We start from the raw sequence: 21,338 nt of genomic DNA, 5'->3' as shown, positions 1-21,338 counted from the left end.
TGTTTGTAACTCGGTCGCCCAAAAAGTGAGACAAGGGTGAATTAATATTTCATCAGTAAACATCAGTTTTAACAAATATTAATCTGAATTAGTATTTTTAAATCATTCAATGCTTATTTCCCCTTTTTGGGAGTTTCCCTTTGTGGGACTAATAAAGGCATATCTTATCTTACATTTAATACAATTAAAAAACTTGTAGTTAAAAAGTACTAATGTTAAGTAGGCTTTAGAAAAAGTAAAAATGAATGAGTAAGGAAATTAATGTTTTAATTACTTCACTGAAGTCACTGATTTCACTCATGAAATTTCATCAAATTTTGTTGCTTTTGAAAAGGATATTTGACAAGTAAACAAAATGGTTTTGTGAATTGTTGCTGAGGGTAGCACGTGTCTAACACATGGTTTCCATGCAGTGCATTAATTTATTATGAGCGACTTTTACAATGTGTGTACAATGTGAAAATGAGGGATGCTTCAGAAGTAAAATGTTGAAGTAACACAAAGACACAATGTTACTGAACAGATTTAACCCATAAAGACCCAAACATCCACTATCAACCAAAATCATTGAATATAAAATATAAAGTAAAATATAGTTTGTCATCTTTTCATGGTCATCAGATATGACCCATTTGGACGTTCAGAGGCTTCATAGTGATCATGGAAACACTGTCATCTTCTACAACAGTGATTCACCAATAAAACCCATAGAGTTGGATCAATGACAGCGGATGGACACACTTTTTTATGTTTGGTTAATGATAGATTTTGTAGAAAAATTAATCTTTTTCTTCAGTTTTCTCTGTTTTGGATATAATAACCCTTAACATTAATCTGAGCTTGGACACGTGTTTTTGTCCAGTTAATGATATATTTTGTTGAAAAAGTCACTTTTTCCTTATTTTTTTTTAAGTGATTTGATATAATAACCATAGAATTTACCCTGAGCTTTTATGAACACCTTCATGATCACTAAATTAAATATGGGAAAATACATAATTTTCACTGAAAAATGCAAAATGCAGAGGATAAAATGACTATAAATGGATGATAAATTACTTGAGAAAGACCAAAAAAAAAAGTAACAAAAATAGTCATGGGTCTTTAAGGGTTAAGGTTCTTGAAAAAGTTATTGGAATTAACCACAACTCTAAAAGTTAATCTAACAAGAGCATTTATATGGATTATATGATTTTTTAAAATCTACTTATTTAATCTATTTTCTGTTCATATTTTACAACCTTGATAATACTAAATAATAGTGTGCATCTATTTGCTATAGTTTTTTTTTTTTTTTTTTTTTTAATATATATATAAATTCTGTCAAACCCACTCTAAACTTACTCTCATCAGTGGGTCCACATATATTTCGTGTCCACTCTCTGTATTTCATACTCTTCAGTGTGGTAGTGTTTGTAGTCTCTTTCCTGTCCTCCTATGGCTCTAATGCGTGGGTATACGTCCATAATGCACGCCCCCCCCCCCCCCCCTCGAAGCGTCCGCCTCTGTAGTACCCGCGCGTCTGTGGGTGCGCGCAGGACCCGTCCCTACAGCAGAGCAGCAGCGCATCCATCCTGCCGTGGAGCCGGGAGCGTGGAGCCGCGAGGAGCGCAGAGAGAGAGAGAGAGAGAGAGAGAGAGAGAGAGAGAGAGTGAGAGAGAGAGAGAGAGCCAGAAGATGGACGGAGTGGGATCGTTCGGAGCGGGCCGGACCGGGTCTAGTGTGGACCCGATCGTTTTCGTCAAACAACCGCAGACCATCCTCAGAATCCTGTCGTGGGTGAGAACTGCTGTATATGTATATGTGTGTGTATGTGTGTGTGGATGAGGAGGAGGAGGAGGGGGGGGTCCTCTGTGTTGTCGTTGCTGCGTGAGACCCCGTGACGTGTTCTCACTGCAAATCCAGGCAGCAGAAAAGCATCCATAAGTGATGAATAAACTGCAGCTTTAGACGGACGTGGGTCGTGGAGGAAAGCTGTGTGTGAGTGTGTGATTTCCACAGTCCAGGGTGGAACCAAGGCCTGGTGGGGGTCTGACTCCCTGACCATCAAACGGATTGTACAGATGTTTCGTGGGGTAGAACCCGACGTACCCTCACCTATCTTTATTATCTCAAACATGCCCTGAATAAATCCCACCTAAGATGTTCCCGGATGCTGTGGGAAATCACAGACATTTTCTTTTTTTTTTTCTTTTCTCCATCTGATTGTTGTTGTTTTTTTCCAGCATTATTATTATTATTATTATTATTATTATTTAATCCTATGAACCCCATTTGTTATATTGACTGTATGCACTATCTACACCAGTGCCAGTCGTGTTTTCAGTTAATGATTTTACTGATTTACCCCTAAAACGGTCGTCGTCCGTCATCCTCACCTGTGATTGGTCCGTGATCATCATTACGCACGCAGGGCCACGAAGACGCGTCGTGCCCTGACGTTTGATGTAACGTATCACCTTTGGGTGACACACAGAAGGTCTTTTCTCACTAGTGCAGTATAATCTCCGTAAAACAGGCATCAATCCAAGACTGTAAAATATGTTTGTATTTATTCGATCTTTATTCCAACAGTCTCTTGATGATATGGAATCAGGCTGCGGCACAATATGTTAAACAGAATGGATGTTTTTGCTTTTAAAACACAGAGGAGACATGATTTGATGAGCTATAAAGAGACTCCTTAAAGCAGGGGTGTCAAACTCATTTCAGTTCAGGGGCCACATTCAGACAAATTTGATCTGCAGTGAGCCAAACCAATAAAATAATAACATAATAATATATAAATAATGTCAACTCCAAACTTTTCTCTATGTTTTAGAGCGAAAAAAGTCAGTTTAAATTATGAAAAGGTTTACATCGACAAACTATCCTTTCAAACATTGTGAACAAACTGAAAAAATAAGTGTCATTTTAAGAATATTCTGCCTCAGTTTGTCATTTACACATGAGGGAATCAGGCTGCGGCACAGTATGTTAAATAAAATGGATGTTTTAGCTTTTAAAACACAGAGGAGACATGATTTGATGAGCTATAAGGAGACTCCTTAAAGCAGGGGTGTCAAATTCATTTTAGTTCAGGGGCCACATTCAGACAAATTTGATCTGCAGTGGGCCAGACCAGTAAAATAATAAGATAATAATATATAAATAATGTCAACTCCAAACTTTTCTCTATGGTTTAGAGCGAAAAAAGTCAATTTAAATTATGAAAAGGTTTGCATCAATAAACTATCCTTTCAAACATTGTGAATAACATGAACAAACTGAAAAAATAAGTGTCATTTTAAGAATATTCTGCCTCAGTTTGTCATTTACACACACTCTCAAAAATAGAGGTACGAGATCAGAACATTTATGTACTTGTAAGTACATTTTTTAAGAATGTTTTCTCAAAAGTACAATATTGGTCTTTAGGAGGCCAGAATTGCACCTTTAGACTATGAAAAAGGGTCCAAAGTTCTGTAAAGTACAAATTTGTACTATAACGTACCCTGCAGCATTAAAAAATGTGTGTAGACCATGAGAATAGGCTATAGGCTAGGAGAACTGAACAGTAGGCCTAATTATAGTTAAAACATTAGGCTTAGCGCATTATTTATTATATATCGTACTGTAATTACTCTATATTGTATTTAATAATAATTTGTGTTTTAATTTAATAGTCCAATTAGCTCAATGATAATAGCCTAACAATTTATTTAGCTTATTAGAACCTCTGATTATTGCCATAATCTCTGTTTTATCAAGTTTTTATTCATACTTCCATGTCTTGGCGTCGTAGCTTGCCTATGACGTTTTTTTGTTTTGTTTTTTTTCTCAATTAGGCCACCGGTTCAAACTTTAAACATCATGGCATTATCAACTATATGAGAGTTTTCTTTCTATGTAAAGTACTTAAGGTACAAAAATGGACCATTTCGAAAGGGTACAGAAATGTCTCTCAAAAAAGTACACCCCCAGCGATAAGCATTTGTACCCTTTTAAGTACAAGCTGGTACCTCTATTTATGAGAGTGTAGGGAATCAGGCTGCGGCACAATATGTTAAATAGAATGGATGTTTTTGCTTTTAAAACACAGAGGAGACAGGATTTGATGAGCTATAAGGAGACTCCTTAAAGCAGGGGTGTCAAATTCAGTCAGGGGCCACATTCAGCTAAATTTGATCTGACGTGGGCCGAACCAGTCAAATAATAACATTATAATATATAAATAATGTCAACTCCAAACTTTTCTCTATGCTTTAGAGCAAAAAAAGTCAATTTAAATTATGAAAAGGTTTACATCGACAAACTATCCTTTCAAACATTGTGAATAACATGAACAAACTGAAAAAATAAGTGTCATTTTAAGAATATTCTGCCTCAGTTTGTCATTTACACATGCACATTATAACCTACAGATCACAGTGGATCTACAAATACACAAAACATTTAGTTACAGGCAGAATTTTGTTAAAATTGTGCTTACTTCTCTTAAGAAATTTCAGGTTGTTCATATTTGTTCAGGTTATACACATTTTTTTTTTGTTTTTTTTTTTTGCAAAATTATACTTTGTTTTAGTGTAAATACATGAAAATATTTACATTTACAAAGAGAAAAAATTAGAGTTGTCATTATTTATATGTTATTATGATAGTAGTTTACTGGTCCTGCCCACTTTAGATTAAATATTTCTGAATGTGGAACCTGAACTAAAAGGATTGTTAATATCTTAGTGTAATTTTTGCATTTCACAAATTCATCCCAAGGGCCGGACTGGACCCTTTGGCGGGCTGGATTTGGCCCCTGGGCCACATGTTTGACACCTGTGCCTTAAAGTTTTGTTCTTATTAGTACATGGTTTGAGTCTTTTTTATTTTCAAAAGCACCATCATGTTCACATCAACTGTATTTAAAGTGGATGTTAATGTTGGGAAATACAGAAAATCAGTTCCAGAATAAAGCGTAGGAGCCACATTGTCCGCTATGGAAACCCTCCAAGGGTGAAGTAATACATCATCTGTAAACATTAGTTTTAACAAATATTAATCTGAATTAGCATTTTTAGATCATTTAATGTTTATTTCCCCTTGTGGGAATTTCCCTTTATGGGACCAATAAAGGGATATCTTATCTTATCTTATCTTATCTTATCTTATCTTATCTTATCTTATCTTATCTTATCTTATCTTACATTTAATATAATTAAGGAACTTGTAGTTAAAAAGTACTAATGTTAAGTAGATTTTAGAAAAAGTAAAAATGAATGAGTAAGGAAATTAATGTTTTAATTACTTCACTGAAGTCACTGATTTCACTCATGAAATTTCATCAAATTTTGTTGCTTTTGAAAAGGATATTTGACAAGTAAACAAAATGGTTTTGTGAGTTGTTGCTGAGGGTAGCACGTGTCTAACACATGGTTTCCATGCAGTGCATTAATTTATTATGAGCGACTTTTATAGTGTGTGTACAATGTGAAAAATGAGGGATGCTTCAGTGGAAAAATGTTGAAGTAACACAAAGACACAATGTTACTGAACAGCTTTAACCCATAACGTCCCAAACATCCACTATCAACCAAAATCATCTAATATAAAATCTAAGGTAAAATACAGTTTGTCATTTGGACGCTCAGAGGCTTCATAGTGAACGTGGAAACACTGTCATCTGCCTTAAAGTTTTGTTCTTATTAGTACATGGTTTGAGTCTTTTTTATTTTCAAAAAGCACCATAATGTTCACATCAACTGCATTTAAAGTGGATGTTAATGTTAGAAAATACAGAAAATCAATTCCAGAAAGAAGCATAGGAGCCATATTGTCCACTATGGAAACCCTCCATTTACCATAATGCACTGCAGCCAGAGGAAATGCTTCCACAGTGGAAACCTGTTTGAGTGTAACACACTGTCTGTCATGTAACATATCCCACATCTGATTTATAAAGATGATGAGACAGATGGAGGCTTTAAAATGCCTCTATTAAAGTTTTGTTGTATATTCTCGTTGTTTTTTTACATTTATTTCCAGTGAGTTGTTTTCATTCTGAGATGTGCCACTTTGACACATAAGCAGATTTATGGTAGTGATTCACTAAAAGCACCTGTGTCTGCTCAGCTTTTATCCCCATGTGATTAGTTTGACTTTATCCCATTGTGTGTCCCTCCGCCATCATATGACCCAAACCCCCCAAGTGCAAATGCATTTCTATGTGTGTGCGTGCATGTCACATGCCCTTATTCTGCCATCGAGCGTTAGTCAGCTGATCATTGTCAGTGTACTGGTCCACAACACAGAGCACAGTAAAAGCCTTCAAATTAAGGTACGGAATAAACTTAAAGAGGCATGTTAACTATAAATAATGAAAAAAATATTGGATCACCTATTTGAAAACAAGTTTTACACTGTGGAATATAGAAATGGAATGCTTCCTTATTTGGAATGTGTGCACACATATCCACATTGCCTCAGGTCTGTGTGATTCTTGAGGGGAAGTGAAGCATCCACCTCTCCAGTCAGTTAGAGAGAAAAAGGGGAAATTAGGTTAATGCCTTTGGTCTGAGCACGCTCAAAAGAGACGCTTTGGCGTAGAGCTGCCACAACGCTGTTTCCACAGAGCCGGCAACAGTGTGTGTTTCTAAACAGAAGGTGAAAGAAAGTGGACAAGACATATGAAGTGATTGTTTAACCCAGAAAGACCCAAATATCCACAGGCGACCAAAATCATTCATGATCTAAAATGTTTAATAACCGTTGATCCACTAATTCTATCAATACATGTAAATAATTGGTGTAAAATACAGTTTGTCATGTTTTTATGGTCATCAGATATGATCTATTTGGACGTTCAGAGGTTCCGTAGCGAACGTGGAAACACCGTCATCTTCTACAACATTGATTCACCAGTAAAATCCACTGAATTTGATAAATGACAGTGGATGGAGACACTTGGTTTAAGTTCAGTTAATATATTTTGTTGAAAAAGTCACTTTTTCTTTAGTTTTCTCTGTTTCTGATATAATAATCAACTTTAATCTGAGCTTTTATGAACATCTATATGGTCAGTTAATTAAATACAGGAAAATCCTTGATTTTCACTGGAAACATGCAAAATACAGAGGAAAATATTATTATAAAATGGTGAAAAATCACTTAAGAAACGTTAAATAGAGAGAAAAAAATCATTTGGGAACTGACATAAAAGTACCACTGGATCTTGATGGGTTAAACACAATGTAACAAATTTTACCGTTAAATAACAGTAAAATACTGGCAGCTAGAGTTGCCAGCATGTTACTGTTATTCTACAGTATCTGTACTGTAATCTACAACTACAGTTTGTTACTGTAAAAAGTATTACAGTACTGGGCTGTAAATAATGTACCTTTTACAGTAAAATACTGTTAGCCACAGTTGCTGCATTTTACAGTAACTACCGTATTCCAAGAAACAATATATTACTGTCAAACATATTTAATGTAATATTTACAGTATAACACAGCGAAAAGCTAGGATTTTAACATTTCAAACTACATTTTAAAATACAAAATCATGAACATTGCTAGAAAAAGCCCGAACAAGAGATGGCATTATAACATTGAGCTTTTATTAAATTCACTGTCAATCACATTCTGTGATTTGGTTCAACGTTGGCTCAAAGTGCATAGCTTAGTACATGTGTTGTGAATTCAGTCTCCTTTTTCTTGAACTTTAACAAGAGATCATATATTACATTAAATTGACTGAAACTACCACATCAAATCCATTCAGTAGTTAACGCATTTTCTTAAATTCTTGCAAGAAGAAGAAGTTTAATGAACCCAAAATGCCACAGTTACGTTGATAAAATCACAATTACCTTGATAAATGAACAACTGGAGCAGGATGGAGTTCTGGCAGTGTTGGTAGAAGCATCAGGTGACCTCCGTTCCTGATCTGTATGGTGTTAAGTCCAGGTGAAAATAGTCATCCTCTGTTATTTTCTCTTTTTATTTTATCCTTCTGCTTCAAAAAAGAAACACTTACCTTTGATGCAGCAAGTCTATAGTTAACATTTGTTGGATTGAATCTTTTCTAAATGAGCTGGTGGGATTTGGTGCTAGATGATTTTGTTCAGAGCAGTTCTGGGCGGACAGCAGTGGAGGAATTGAAGAAAATACTGTATAATACTGTCAAATTTTGCAGTATCTTACTGTTTTAAATTTGCACCTTAAAGACCTCATTATCTACAGCATTATACTGTATTTACAAATAACAGCATGATACTGTACAAAATTTACTGTTTTTTTTTTTTTTTACAGTAATTTGTTACAGTGCAGTATCAGAGTGCATGCGGTTAAAAGAAGAAGAGAATTTTGTCATGTGTAACATCTTCGATTTTATACAGTGAAAAAATCTAAATCTTACCAAGTCTATTTTTCTCATATCTCATCACACTTAAAATAAGACATAATCACCTAAAGAGTAACTTTTCAGTGAGACATAAGAACTTATTTTTGGACAATTGATCTTGAAAATCTTATTTCAAGAAATCTTACCAAGATAATTTTCATTTGTTCCACTGGGAATTTTTTTTACTTGAATTAAGCAAAAAAAATCTTGAATTGAGTAAAAAGATCTGCCAATGGAACAAGTGAAAATTATCTTGGTCAGATATGACCCATTTGGACGTTCAGAGGCTCCGTAGTGAACGTGGAAACACTGTCATCTTCTACAGCATTGATTCACCAGTAAAACACATGGAGTTGGATCAGTGACAGTGGATGGAGACACTTGGTTTATGTTGAATTATAGATATATTTGCTGAAAAAGTCAGTTTTCACTGTTTCTGATATAATAACCCTCCACTTTAATTACAACTTTTATGAACATCTACATGATCAGTAAATTAATTATAGGAAAATACCCGATTTTCACTGGAAAAAGTGCAAAATACAGGGGATAATATTAAAGTTAGAAAGTTAAATAGAAAGAAAAATTCATTTGGGAACTGTCATAGAAATAGCACTGGGTATTTATGGGTTAAGGGAATGACTCCCCTACACAGTGACTACCATGGAGTTTGATCAATGACGGTGGATGGAGACACTTATTTTATGTTTAGTTAATGAAATATTTTGCCGAAAAAATTCTTCAGTTTTCTCTGTTTAACCCTTAACTTTTATCTGAGCTTTAATGAACATCTACATGACCAGTAAATTAATTATAGGAAAATACTGGATTTTCACTGAAAGATGCAAAATACAGATTATAACGTTAAAGTAAATGGTGATAAATCACTTAGAAAAAGTTAAAAATGGAGAAAAATTCATTTGGGAACTGCCACAAAAGCAGCACTGAGTCTTTATGGGTTAAGCATTGACCTTAATCTGGTTTTCCCATTTCATTTTCCTTCTTTACCTCCTGTTAACCGTCCTATTTCCTCTTGTGTTTACAGATATTTTCCCTGGTGGTCTTTGCCTCCATTGTGAATGAGGGTTATGTGAACATGGGCAGCGAGCGCCTCCATTGTGTCTTCAATAAGAATGCAGATGCCTGTAACTATGGTGTGTTCGTGGGCCTGGTGGGCCTGCTGGCGTGCTCCTTCTTCGCCCTGCTCGACTACAAGTTCGCCTCCATCAGCTCCGTCAAAGACAGGAAAAAGGCTGTAATGCTTGAGATCGGCTTCTCAGGTGAGGAGGCACACACATTTACACACACTGTAAAGAAAATCTGTAATTTAACAGAATTTTCACTGTTTATTTTACAGATTTTTCCTGTATTTTTAAGATCAATAAAATTACAAAAATAGACTGTGATTTTACATGTCAAATGTAAAATAACATGAAGAAACTGTAACTGTGAATAACCATAAAATTTCCATTTTTTTAAAGAAATTTTTTCTTTTTTCACAGAAAAATACAGTTTAGTTAAGTTTTGCAAATGTATCGTAATTTCACAAAAATTTCTTTTCTATATATGCGATTAAACTTTTAATTTAAAGTTTAATACTGTAAAAAAAATAATAAAATGAGATAAAATTACTGACAATTAACCGTAAAAGAAGTATTTGTTCTGTAAATTTAACAAGACTTGTTTGTTAATTGACAAATATCTTGTGTAATTATGGGAAGTTTCACAACAAAAATGTTGAATAAACGTATTTTTGTGAATGTATAAGCACTGATAAACTGTCAAAATACAGTTTTTATCAGTGGGTTGTACAACTTAGTCTCATTGAAAATTATTTACATATATATATATATATATATATATATATATATATATTTATAGGTAATTTGATTGTTTTAATACTTGTAAATGTTCTTTATTAAACATTAAAAAGTAAAAAAAAAATATGCAAAAACTCATGTAAAGTTAGGGCAAAAAACTGTATTTTAATTATGGAAAATTACCATATTTTTATGAGATGGTTATTTTCCGTTATTTAACAGTACTTTTTGGTGCCCCAGCTGCCAGAATATTACAGTTTTTTTTTTTAAAATTTATTTATTTATATTTTTTTGTCTACAGTGCACTCGCATATACAGTATTTTATGTAATACTTGTAAACAGGGAGCAGAAATATTTACCCTGATTTGGTAAACAACTAATAGGTGATAGCAGTGATGGGTGTGAGTGTTTTTTGTGCATTTACATAAACACACACCTGTGTAATAGTTTGCTAGGCTTCCCCAAAATGCCTAAAACTTCCTTACTTCCTCCATAAACAAAAGAAAAAATGAAACCTGTAGTGTGATGTAACAGAATTTCTTCATAACAAACCTCCTCAGTTTATTAGGAGATTAAAAAATCCACACCCCTCCATAGATCATTCACCCATTTCTGAAATAATAATGATTTTTTTCTGTTGTTCTGGTTCTGGTTCAGGTTTCTGGGCCTTCCTGTACTTTGTAAGTTTCTGTTTTCTGGCCAATCAGTGGTCTCGGACCACGCCTGATGAGCTGCCACTCAACCAGGGCGCCGATGCAGCCCGGGCTGCCATCGCCTTCTCCTTCTTCTCTATAATCACCTGGGTAAGAACAGCAAAAACATCCACAACAACAAAACCACTACAAATATAATGAGCCACAAGGTTATCAGTACTATTCAGTCATATTAAATCACTTAGACAGACATTTTTACATTTTACTATTAAATGACAAAAAGGGAAAAGGGTTATTTTAGACCATGGGTTGGCAACCTTTGCTATCTAAAGAGCCATTTTAGGACAGAAATAGAAAAACAAAACTGTCTGGAGCCAAAAGATACCCTTATATCTTTCCTCAAATTGGTAACTGTTTAAGAAACTCTTTAGGAATAATTTGTACAGAATATGTGGAGAATAAATCAAAGTTTGAGTGCATTTACAGAACCACAAAGAAATTACAGAACTAAAGAAAACAGTGATGTTTGTCATTATTTTCACGATAAAATCAACTGGTATGTGAAGACTTTCTTTGCAATGAAGAATACAGATGAATACATTCAGTTTCATAAAATTGAAAAGTAATCTACTTTCACTGCTACTACAACTACTGCTATTTTTTTAAAACTCATTTGGAGTACAGTCTACATTTTTACAACTGCATAACATCAGAATCACTTTATGGTTGCGACAATCATGGTAAAATGTGTAAAATAAATGTATAAATAAATAAATAAATAATGTAAGTGTTATTCATTTCCTTATGGTTTTTGATATAGACACATTGAGCCACTGGAAAAGGGCCCAAGAGCCATATTATATTATATATATACAGGGTGGGGAAGCAAAATTTACAATGAACATTTAGTTGTTTTTTCTCAGCAGGCACTACGTCAATTGTTTTGAAACCAAACATATATTGATGTCATAATCATACCTAACACTATTATCCATACCTTTTCAGAAACTTTTGCCCATATGAGTAATCAGGAAAGCTAACGTCAAAGAGTGTGTGATTTGCTGAATGCACTCGTCACACCAAAGGAGATTTCAAAAATAGTTGGAGTGTCCATAAAGACTGTTTATAATGGAAAGAAGAGAATGACTATGAGCAAAACTATTACGAGAAAGTCTGGAAGATACTATTAAAGAAGAATGGGAGAAGTTGTCACCCCAATATTTGAGGAACACTTGCGCAAGTTTCAGGAAGTGTGTGAAGGCAGTTATTGAGAAAGAAGGAGGACACATAGAATAAAAACATTTTCTATTATGTACATTTTCTTGTGGCAAATAAATTCTCATGACTTTCAATAAACTAATTGGTCATACACTGTCTTTCAATCCCTGCCTCAAAATATTGTAAATTTTGCTTCCCCACCCTGTATGTATATATATGTGGCCCTGGAGCCACAGGTTGCCTACCCCTGTTTTAGACCAACAAAACAATAACTGACATGTGATCTGCTTTTACTGAAATATCAGCTGGATAAAGGTGTTGTTCACTGAGCATCCTGCTAAACAGCTAACATTAATTCAAAGTGACAAATTATGACACAGATGGACACAAATGCATCAAGGCCCCCCACAGAAAAAGGACCACCCACTCAGTTTTAATCTACATGAGATGTTTGAGCCGAGGCTAATGAACTATAATTTAAGGGGAACTGAAATCTTCAAGAAAATTAAGTGTAGAACAAACATAAAAAGCCAGTGTATCTCTGTTAGAGGGGTACATCTGTGGAATAATCTGGACCAAAACTTTAAAATATTTTCTTCAATTTTTGCATTTAAAAGGATGTTTAAATCCAGTATAATAATAAAATATAGAACATTACCAGAATAAGTGAATATCTAGTTGTAATATAGAAGAATGCATAAAATAAGAATAATAAGACAGACTATCATAATTAGGAGATATTATCACATTTATTAATGATTGTATTTGTGTTAAATATTTAAAGTGCATATAAATATTATAGTTTATATTAAAAATGGTTGATTATATAAATCTGATTGTGTGTGAGGTGACTAAAAAAAGTGTATGTGAACGGTTTGTATGGATGTATTGTGTTATTGTAAAAAAAAAAATATATATATATTAAAAAAAAGGGTGTTAACAAAGCAAAGGAAGCAGAATTAATTTAATTATTAGTTTGTAAAAAGTGGGTGGGAGTCTCTAAGTGATACTTCTTCCCACTCCTTTTCAAGCACCAGAAATTTTGTTTGACCATGTTGTATGGTTCTTTGTTATCTGATGATTTTATGTGTTCGAAATGAAACTAAACGAACTATTTCAGCCATATTCAGCAGGGGAATCATCACATCAAAACACTAACGGTTCATGTAAAACTATGATCCCACTGCAGCTGAACATAGGTTACTGGGTTTTCACCAAAGCTCCTCCGTATCCACACTGACACTGTCTGGTACAGGTCATTTATAAACACTGTGAAGGAAATAAATAAGATTATTTGAGTGTGAATGAAGAGTACAGTAGAATCTGACTCAGAACGTCCCAGCTAAGTCTGTTTACTGTTTATTAATATATTCTGTGGCACATATGTAGATCAGTACATACACTATATGGAAAAAGTATTAGCACACATTAAATTCAGATGTTTCATTCCTAAGAGCAGCTCCAATAAAATACAGACAAATATCACAATATATCATATATTGTATGATATATAATTTTCTATTCCTATAAATATCAGTACAATGTCTTTTTGTTTCATTTTTATGGTTAATTTTGTTTACAATATTATCAGACGTGCTTACAAAATGCTTCTGTTTGCTTTTATTTAATTTTATGTTTTAATATAAAACTTTTTGTTATTGTTGTAATAGTTTTACATGTTTGTCATTTAGTCTTCTAAAATATTTGTCACATTCTGACCAAAAAAATTCACTTTAATCCACAAAGTAAACATCCAGTTTCTTTAACCCTCAGTCACAAAGTAAAGCATAAAACAAATATTGATTTAACATTTATTGGGATAATTATTGACAATAACTGACATGAACATTTTTATCAGGATAATATTTCAAATCAAATAGTCCTACTAGCTGTAGGTGTGATGATTCTCCGTGTTTATATCCTTGTAGTGGATATTAGGAGTCGATATTAACTATCAGTCTGGTCAATTACTGACTCTGATATTCAGCATTTTTATAATTATCTGTATTTTTCATCTGACATCCGATGATATTAATTAATTAATTAATTAAATATGTGCTGCTTTGTCTCTGACGCATCACTCTGTGACTCACTGAGAAACTCCAACCCCAATCTGGTGCTGAAATGAGACGACTAAATGAGACACAAATATTTGTGCAGATTTGACTTTAATTTTAGTTATTTTAGTTATTTATGAGAAATACCCTCAGGAACTCTTTGGGTTTTTTTTTTTTAAAGACAAAGCTTCTTTTTTATTAATGACATTTCAGCAAAGTTTTGTATTGGAGTTTGTTTTACTCACCACACACATCAATAAAGTCTAATAGAATACAGGGTGTCCCATAAGTCTCCATACATAGGAAAAATAAACGTTTCTTGACATAAACCATTTTTATTTATATAATATGCTCTATATGACTGTCATTTTGTCGGGAACACATTTCAATGCGTGTCCTCCACTGCTGAAGAACTGTAAAGAAGAAATATAAAGAAATACATGTTAGAACCATATATGTATGGAATGTATTATGTCTTCTATGTATGGAGACTTATGGGACACCCTGTAGAATAGAATAGAATAGAATAGAATAGAATAGAATAGAATAGAATAGAATAGAATAGAATAGAATAGAACAGGCTTTATTGTTGTGCTGTCAAATGATTCAAATTTTTTTATCAGATTAATCACAGGGTTGCTGTGGATTAATTTTGAATAATCATGACTAAATGTCATTCATTTCTAATCTATATTAGTCACGTTTCATTTTACATGAGCAAACAGACTCAAGAAAGAAGGGAATATATATGTATGCACTTAACGTGTTTATTAAACACCTTCAACGGTTTCAACAAAACAACTTGAAACAACTGTTTCATCTTGGTTTTTTTTTTTTTTTTTTTGTCCGCATATTTCCATCCAGACGCCAATGTGCTGTTTAGTGTCTTCCATCTTTATCAGTTGGTTCTGCTGCCTGTCACTACCGGATCAACTGCCCATTTGTGCATGCGACAGTAACTCTACTTGGACAAACTCCCTGAAATGTGTTGCCACAGACATGCAGAGTCATTCTGTGCTGCAGATGGGTGAATGGCATAAAAATTTTAATCAGATTAATCATGATGATGGATTAATCTGTGTTAACACGTTAAATTTGACAGCCCTACTTTATTGTCATTACATTAGTTGTGCAATGTAATTGCAGGTGGTCTCTGCTGACGACAGTGCACTTACATCTAAATAACACAAAAGATACAGAGATGTATTAAAAAATATAAAATAAAAAATATAAAGTAGTGTGCAATCGAAAATTTGTGCAAATTAGAGATAGACTGTATGAAGGGTAAACATTTAAAAAATATAAATGTAGTATAAAAATGTGCAAGTGTAACAATGTAAACCAGTCTAATCGAATTGAATTGAATCTAATCTAATCTAGTCTAATGTAATCTAATCTAATCTAGTCTAATGTAAGATAATGCATCTAGATTTTTATTACCTTCGCCAGGAGGTATTGTGATCACTTTGCTTTGTGTGTTTGTTTGTTTGTTTAATTAGCAAAATAACTCAAAAAGTTAAGGATGGATTTTCATGAAATTTTCAGGAAATGTTGATACTGGCACAAGGAACAAATGATTAAATTTTGGTGGGTATCTGTTTTGGCGGAGGTCTGCGCTCTCTGACTGCTTTTCTTGTTTTTACTGCAAATACCAGTTCAGACCCATATCAGTCAACCCCCATATATATTTATACTGTCTCACCTAAATGGATCAGCTGACCTAACATTATTTTCCACCTTCTCTCTGTCTCCGTTTTCTAGGCTGGTCTAACAGTTCGTGCAGTCCAGAAGTATCTGCTCGGTACAGACATGACCCTGTTCACCACGGAGCACATGGACGGCGGCGCCCCCACCCAGCCGTACCCGTCCAATTCACCAGGAGGCGGCACCACCGAGACCACAGAGACCTATCAGAGCCCACCATTTACTGAGAACAACGCAGCACCCACATACCAGGTCCCCATTTACTAGATTCGGTAGAGTAGACCTGTTAGCAGAAGGTGTGGAGAAGGTTATGGGTTGAGAGGAACGTGAAAGAAACCCGCTTTCTGTGATGTTACACGTGCAGTTGTTTATGTGTCGATCTGGACTGAGTTTTCAGTAAATGCTAAAACTTGGCCTCTGTTTCTTTGTCTCCTCCCCTTGTTCCCTAACCTTCCTTGACATTCCAGCTTGGTCTTTAATGCAACTCGCTGTATTATTTTAGCATATCCAGAGCCCTCAGAAGCTAGAGGAGATGAGAGAAAAGGAAAAACAAGAGGTGGAAACGTAGAAGAGGAGGCCACTTTGCAGTATTCAAACACTATTTAGATAAAATCATCAAAGAGGTGAAGGGACGAACAAGTGGGTGACTTCGCCATAAAGCAGTATTAGATAAAAATCACATCAGGAGCTCCCACACGAACCTTCATCTCCCTCTTTTCATTCACTTAACACCTTAAAGAAGTGTCAAAATCCCCTTTCATGCCAAAACAGTGCAGGGAATGTTTCAGTACAGTGCTGCAGTACAGTCTGATTGTTCCTCCCTCTTTCCCTGCTGCCGTTACAAGTGATAATAATAAAAATAATGTGTATTGAATCTGCATGTTTTCCAGACTTAGAGATCAACTAAGTGCCATGCTGTACTGTGTGTCTCAGACGGTGACTTAATTTAATAGATTTACACATGCTGTTAAAACAAAAGAACAAAAAAAAAAAAAAAAAAGAAAAAAACGACAATGTTTTTGTGACCAAGTGCAATATCTCACATTCTTCTGTACAGTAGGTAGGTGTAAACAGTACTGTAGGTAGGCTATAGTTACAGCAGATTAGACCAATTTTCAGCACTGTCTCAAATGACATACTAGTCTATGAATTGTACTATCAAATCTCAGGCTTAAATTGAGGATTGAAGATATAGAAATTATGAGACCTAAAGAGCTCCTTGTCTGCAGATGCTTGTTACCAATTGAATAAAATTAGTTTCATTATTAAAAGACACTTCTACATCATCTTTTTAAGGTCTTCCTTGATGTTGTGGATTTCACCTGTTAATGCATTTTAATGGAAAACAATGCAAAATATATCATCACAATAGCCAAACCTGTGTAATCCTTCATGTGTAGAGGTTGATAAACTACAGTTCACGGTGGATTACTTTTCGATCTAGTCTTACGTTACTCTTCTGTGCCATGGAATGTATGTAGTGTGTTATTTGAGACAGTGTCCCGCGTTGAATGCTGTGTGTATAAAATGGGGGGAGATTCTGGGTTAAGTCAGGTCTTTATGTTTACGTTTTAGAAGCTGCCAAACTGCCCTGTGTTCTTATTACTGTCTTATGATTACCACGTTACAACTATGTTGTTCTTGTTTATAGAATATTATGTAATCACAAAGTGTGTTTGTGTGTTGGGGGAGGGGTGGGGTGGGGGGCAACACATGAGCTTTTATTCAAAGAGGTTTATTGTGGGTGGATTCTCAGGCAGAAGACGAATCAGTTTGCGGGGTGTTAAGGATTGCTAGCTGGCTAATTCATTGATTCGGCAATCCTGCCATTTTGAGGGTGTAAGGGGGTGGGTTGGGGTCAGACTGTCCAATATATGTTGCCATGGTGACAAGGCCAGGGATGGGCTGATATGGGTCACCAGGGGCCATGATGTAGATAGTAACCATGCCAACCATGTCAGTGTATAGTGGTGTCTCTGTGTCATGGATCATGTCCACTCGCCATTAGTGAATTTGTAATTTTGGGTTTGTGTGTGTGTGTGTGTGTGTGTGTGTGTGTGTGTGTGTGTGTGTGTGTGTGTGTGTGTGTGTGTGTGTGTGAGAGAGAGAGAGAGTTTGTGCACATGTGCAACAGGTTGACATCTATATCAGCAAAGCATATATGAGAGACGATATCAGTTAGGTGTGGTTGTTTGTGGAAAAAGTGCAAGTGTGTGTCGTTCTTGTTTGAAAGCAGAAATGACATTTTGTGGTGCTTAAACTTATTTTCTTCAACGTGTATTCGTCAAAGTGCAGTGGAGGTTATCACAAATCTATTAGGCCATAACAAATCCTAAAAATTGGATTCCTGCAAAAAAAAAATTAAAAAAATCATTGCTAGAGGTACCTTAATTATAAAGTATTGCGCTAAGCTTTTTTTTTTTTTTTTTTTTTTGACTAAGAGAGCCAAATATAATCTTCATGTTAGTGACATAATTGACCTGTAGAGTGAACGAATGCCTTGCCTGCTTTTCTATCTGAGCCCATGAAAACAGTGCCCTCTGCGGTCCAGAGAAGGCAGAGCTGCTGCAGAACAACCGGGGCTCCTAAGGTTTTCAAGTAATCATGATTATAATGCATGAAAATGTTGTATAGAATTCATTATATATTGAATACTGTGTAATTCTTGAGTTGACTCTAAGATTTTTTTTTTTTTTTTCAATCAGTGTAAAGCTCTGATTTTGCAAAGTGAGATTTATCTGCTGTGAGTGCAGTTGAAAGGGTTCCCTTCTTGTGTTACATTTCTCACATTCTGTCCACAGAATTGTGCGTATACACCTAAACGCGTCCTCAGTGGCGTTACTCCAGCTTCATGATCTTAACATGATGTTGGCTGAGGACCTGCCACACACATGCACATGCACTGTTGTAAAGTAGAAGCTGCATGGTGCAAACTACAAGTCATTTTTCTGCACTGAGGAACCTGATTCTAAATTGAAATAAAGAAACCAGATCCTCCAGCTATAGAAAGCCTGCAGATGTCAGTTAACAAAGAGCAGGCTCTGTGTTGCGGTCCCCAGTGTATGTTCATAAGATGGGAAGGGTTATCTGCTGTCTAGAGCGAAAGCTAAAACAAACAGTACAGCGAACAGGTGTTGGTGTAAAAGTCGTTTCTACTCTAAGTTGGATTATTGGCTCTCAGTGCATGTCAGTCAGGTGAGTCTGAAAAAAAAAAAAGCCCTTACTCAAACAGAAATAAAGCCCTTTATACAAATATAGACTATACATTATTGTCCCAAACTCATTTCTGTAGTTCCTAATAAAAACAGCTTCAAAGTAGTCTTGTAGAGAAGAGCCAAGACTATCAGTTTAAGCTTGATCTCTCAGCATGAGTTTTACATCTGTCAACAAGTGCATAATGTGTTTTCTTTAAATCGAGGAATAATGAAATATCAAGTCCTTTTGTTTGATTTTTTTGGAATGTGTGCAACACTGGGTGGGTTGATTTCCAAACACTTTCAGGTACTTGAGGGTATGGTAGGATATTAAAGGGCTATACTTTGTGGTTTTTCATGTTGTGGACTCATAAATTGCAGTTAATATTCCAGAAGCACACATTTTTAAATTGTAATAGTTAAGAAAATGAATCCAGGATAACATAGACATATGAAATCCTAGATAGAGAAAAACAGTATTTACAAAAAAAAACAAAACAAAAAAAAGGTTAGGTGACAGGTTTTAAAACCAATTTTAAGCGATTAACCGTATAATGTACGCACATGTATGTTAGAATATGGAAAACCACCAGTATAGTCTCTTGAATCTGGAATTACTAGGCTGCTTGTAACCGGTTAACCACTGGGGTCTTGATGTTGGTATTAGTTACTGCTGGGGTATTATTAGTTAGTTTGGGCTACTGTCAGGTCAGGTCGTATTATTGTTCTCAGTGCTTCAGTCTCTTCTTCAGTCAGTGTGGTAGATAAAAATAATAATACAAGCATTCTGTGTTTCGTGCTCTGGCCCATGTACACTACCGTGGTATTGGTTGATTGTAAAATTCAGTACGTTATTGAAGTAAATGGAACCTGTGTGTGATGCTGTCCAGGGTCTGGTTTGTCCTGTACTAATGAAAATACAAATATATTAATAATGATTATTTAATTAATAACTATAACACACTCTCTGTTGGACATTTCTTTGTTTGACCACTCTTAAAGGGGCTGTCGGCACCAAAATCAACAATAGATGTGATCATTACTTTGAGATGATGTAAAGGATGATATGAAAATAACACTGGTGCAATGTTTCCAGTGTTGGTACGTTGCATGGAAGTTACAATTTCTCCCCTCATCGTATTGAAGATAAAACTATAATCCCCATCGATTGACAAAATTGCATTGGTTTTGTAGCGTACTACCCCTTTAATATTATATTTTTTGTTTCTTCTTGTTCTGAAGGTGTTCAACCTCTTCAATGTAAAAAAAAAACACTGTGTACAGAGATGTGTGTCACTGTCTATTACCTGAATGTCTCTGGACTGCAGTCTGACTGTCACTCTAATAAAAAAGAAAACATGTTTTGGACTGCCTGTTTCTGTTCGGTCTGTGTGGAAATTCTGATTTTCTCATTTGTTTCCATTGAGTAAATATGGAACTAGAAGCACTCGGAGAGCGCAGACCTCCGCCAAGGCTGATCAGTGGCGCCCCCCGTTGGCCCCCCCACCCCCGATCACCACCAAAATTTAATAATTTCTTCCTTATCCCATTTCCAACAAACCCTGAAAATTTCATCCAAATCTGTCCATAACTTTTTGAGTTATGTTGCACACTAACGGACAGACAAACAAACAGACAAACAAACAAACAAACAAACCCTGGCAAAAACATAACCTCCTTGGTGGAGGTAATAAATATGTCAGAAATATAAAAACAGTAATGTTCAATGACCTTAACAGCTAGTGATGTCCAAAAGCATCTACTGATCTGAAATGTCTAATAACTTTTGATCCATTAATTCAGGGGTGTCAAACTCATTTCAGTTCAGGGGCCACATTCAGCCTAAATTTGATCTGAAGTGGGCCGAACCAGTTAAATAATAGCATAATAATATAGAAATAATGTCAACTCCAAACTTTTCTCTACATTTAAGAGTGAAAAAAGTTAATTTACATTATGAAAATGTTTACATCTACATTTACTATCCTTTAAAACAATGAGTAACATTAACAAACTGAAAAAAAGTGTAATTTTAACAATATTCTGCCTCAGTTTATTATTTACACATTTACATTATGATATAAAAAAAAAATACACAAAACATTTAATAACAGGCAGAATCTTGTTAACCCTCCGGTATCCCGTCCACCAAGGCCCTTACTAAGCACCAAGTGTGCCTTTTTGGCACACTTGTGGAATAATGTCAGAAACAATTTTCATACAGTTTGTTTTTAATTCTTTTACACTTTTTTCTATTTCATCAACTTGAGCCATAAATAAAAATACCAAATACTCAATAATTGTCACATTTTTTA

The 21,338-nt window shown here is 34.9% G+C and overlaps 1 protein-coding gene across 3 annotated transcripts; it reads left to right on the top strand.

Annotated features, from left to right (window-relative positions):
- Positions 1–1,540: 1,540 nt before the first annotated feature.
- On the top strand, positions 1,541–20,391 carry syngr3a (synaptogyrin 3a). Of its 3 annotated transcripts, none has more exons than XM_030140614.1 (5): positions 1,541–1,617; positions 1,654–1,779; positions 9,422–9,656; positions 10,855–11,000; positions 15,887–20,391. In XM_030140614.1, exons 2-5 carry the CDS (start codon positions 1,678–1,680, stop codon positions 16,094–16,096), a joined length of 693 nt encoding a protein of 230 aa, XP_029996474.1. In that variant the 5' UTR covers positions 1,541–1,617; positions 1,654–1,677; the 3' UTR covers positions 16,097–20,391. The 3 variants fall into 3 exon arrangements, with proteins under 3 accessions (XP_029996474.1, XP_029996475.1, XP_029996476.1); XM_030140615.1 differs by having other exon boundaries at positions 1,542–1,612; positions 1,655–1,779; XM_030140616.1 differs by having other exon boundaries at positions 1,546–1,612; positions 1,659–1,779.
- The last annotated feature ends 947 nt before the right edge of the window (positions 20,392–21,338 follow it).

This window comes from Sphaeramia orbicularis, chromosome 8 (genome assembly GCF_902148855.1).
Source record: "Sphaeramia orbicularis chromosome 8, fSphaOr1.1, whole genome shotgun sequence".
NCBI classification, from domain to species: domain Eukaryota; kingdom Metazoa; phylum Chordata; class Actinopteri; order Kurtiformes; family Apogonidae; genus Sphaeramia; species Sphaeramia orbicularis.
The sequence above is the reverse complement of the archived record's forward strand: the minus strand, read 5'-3'. Positions and strand labels throughout refer to the sequence as shown.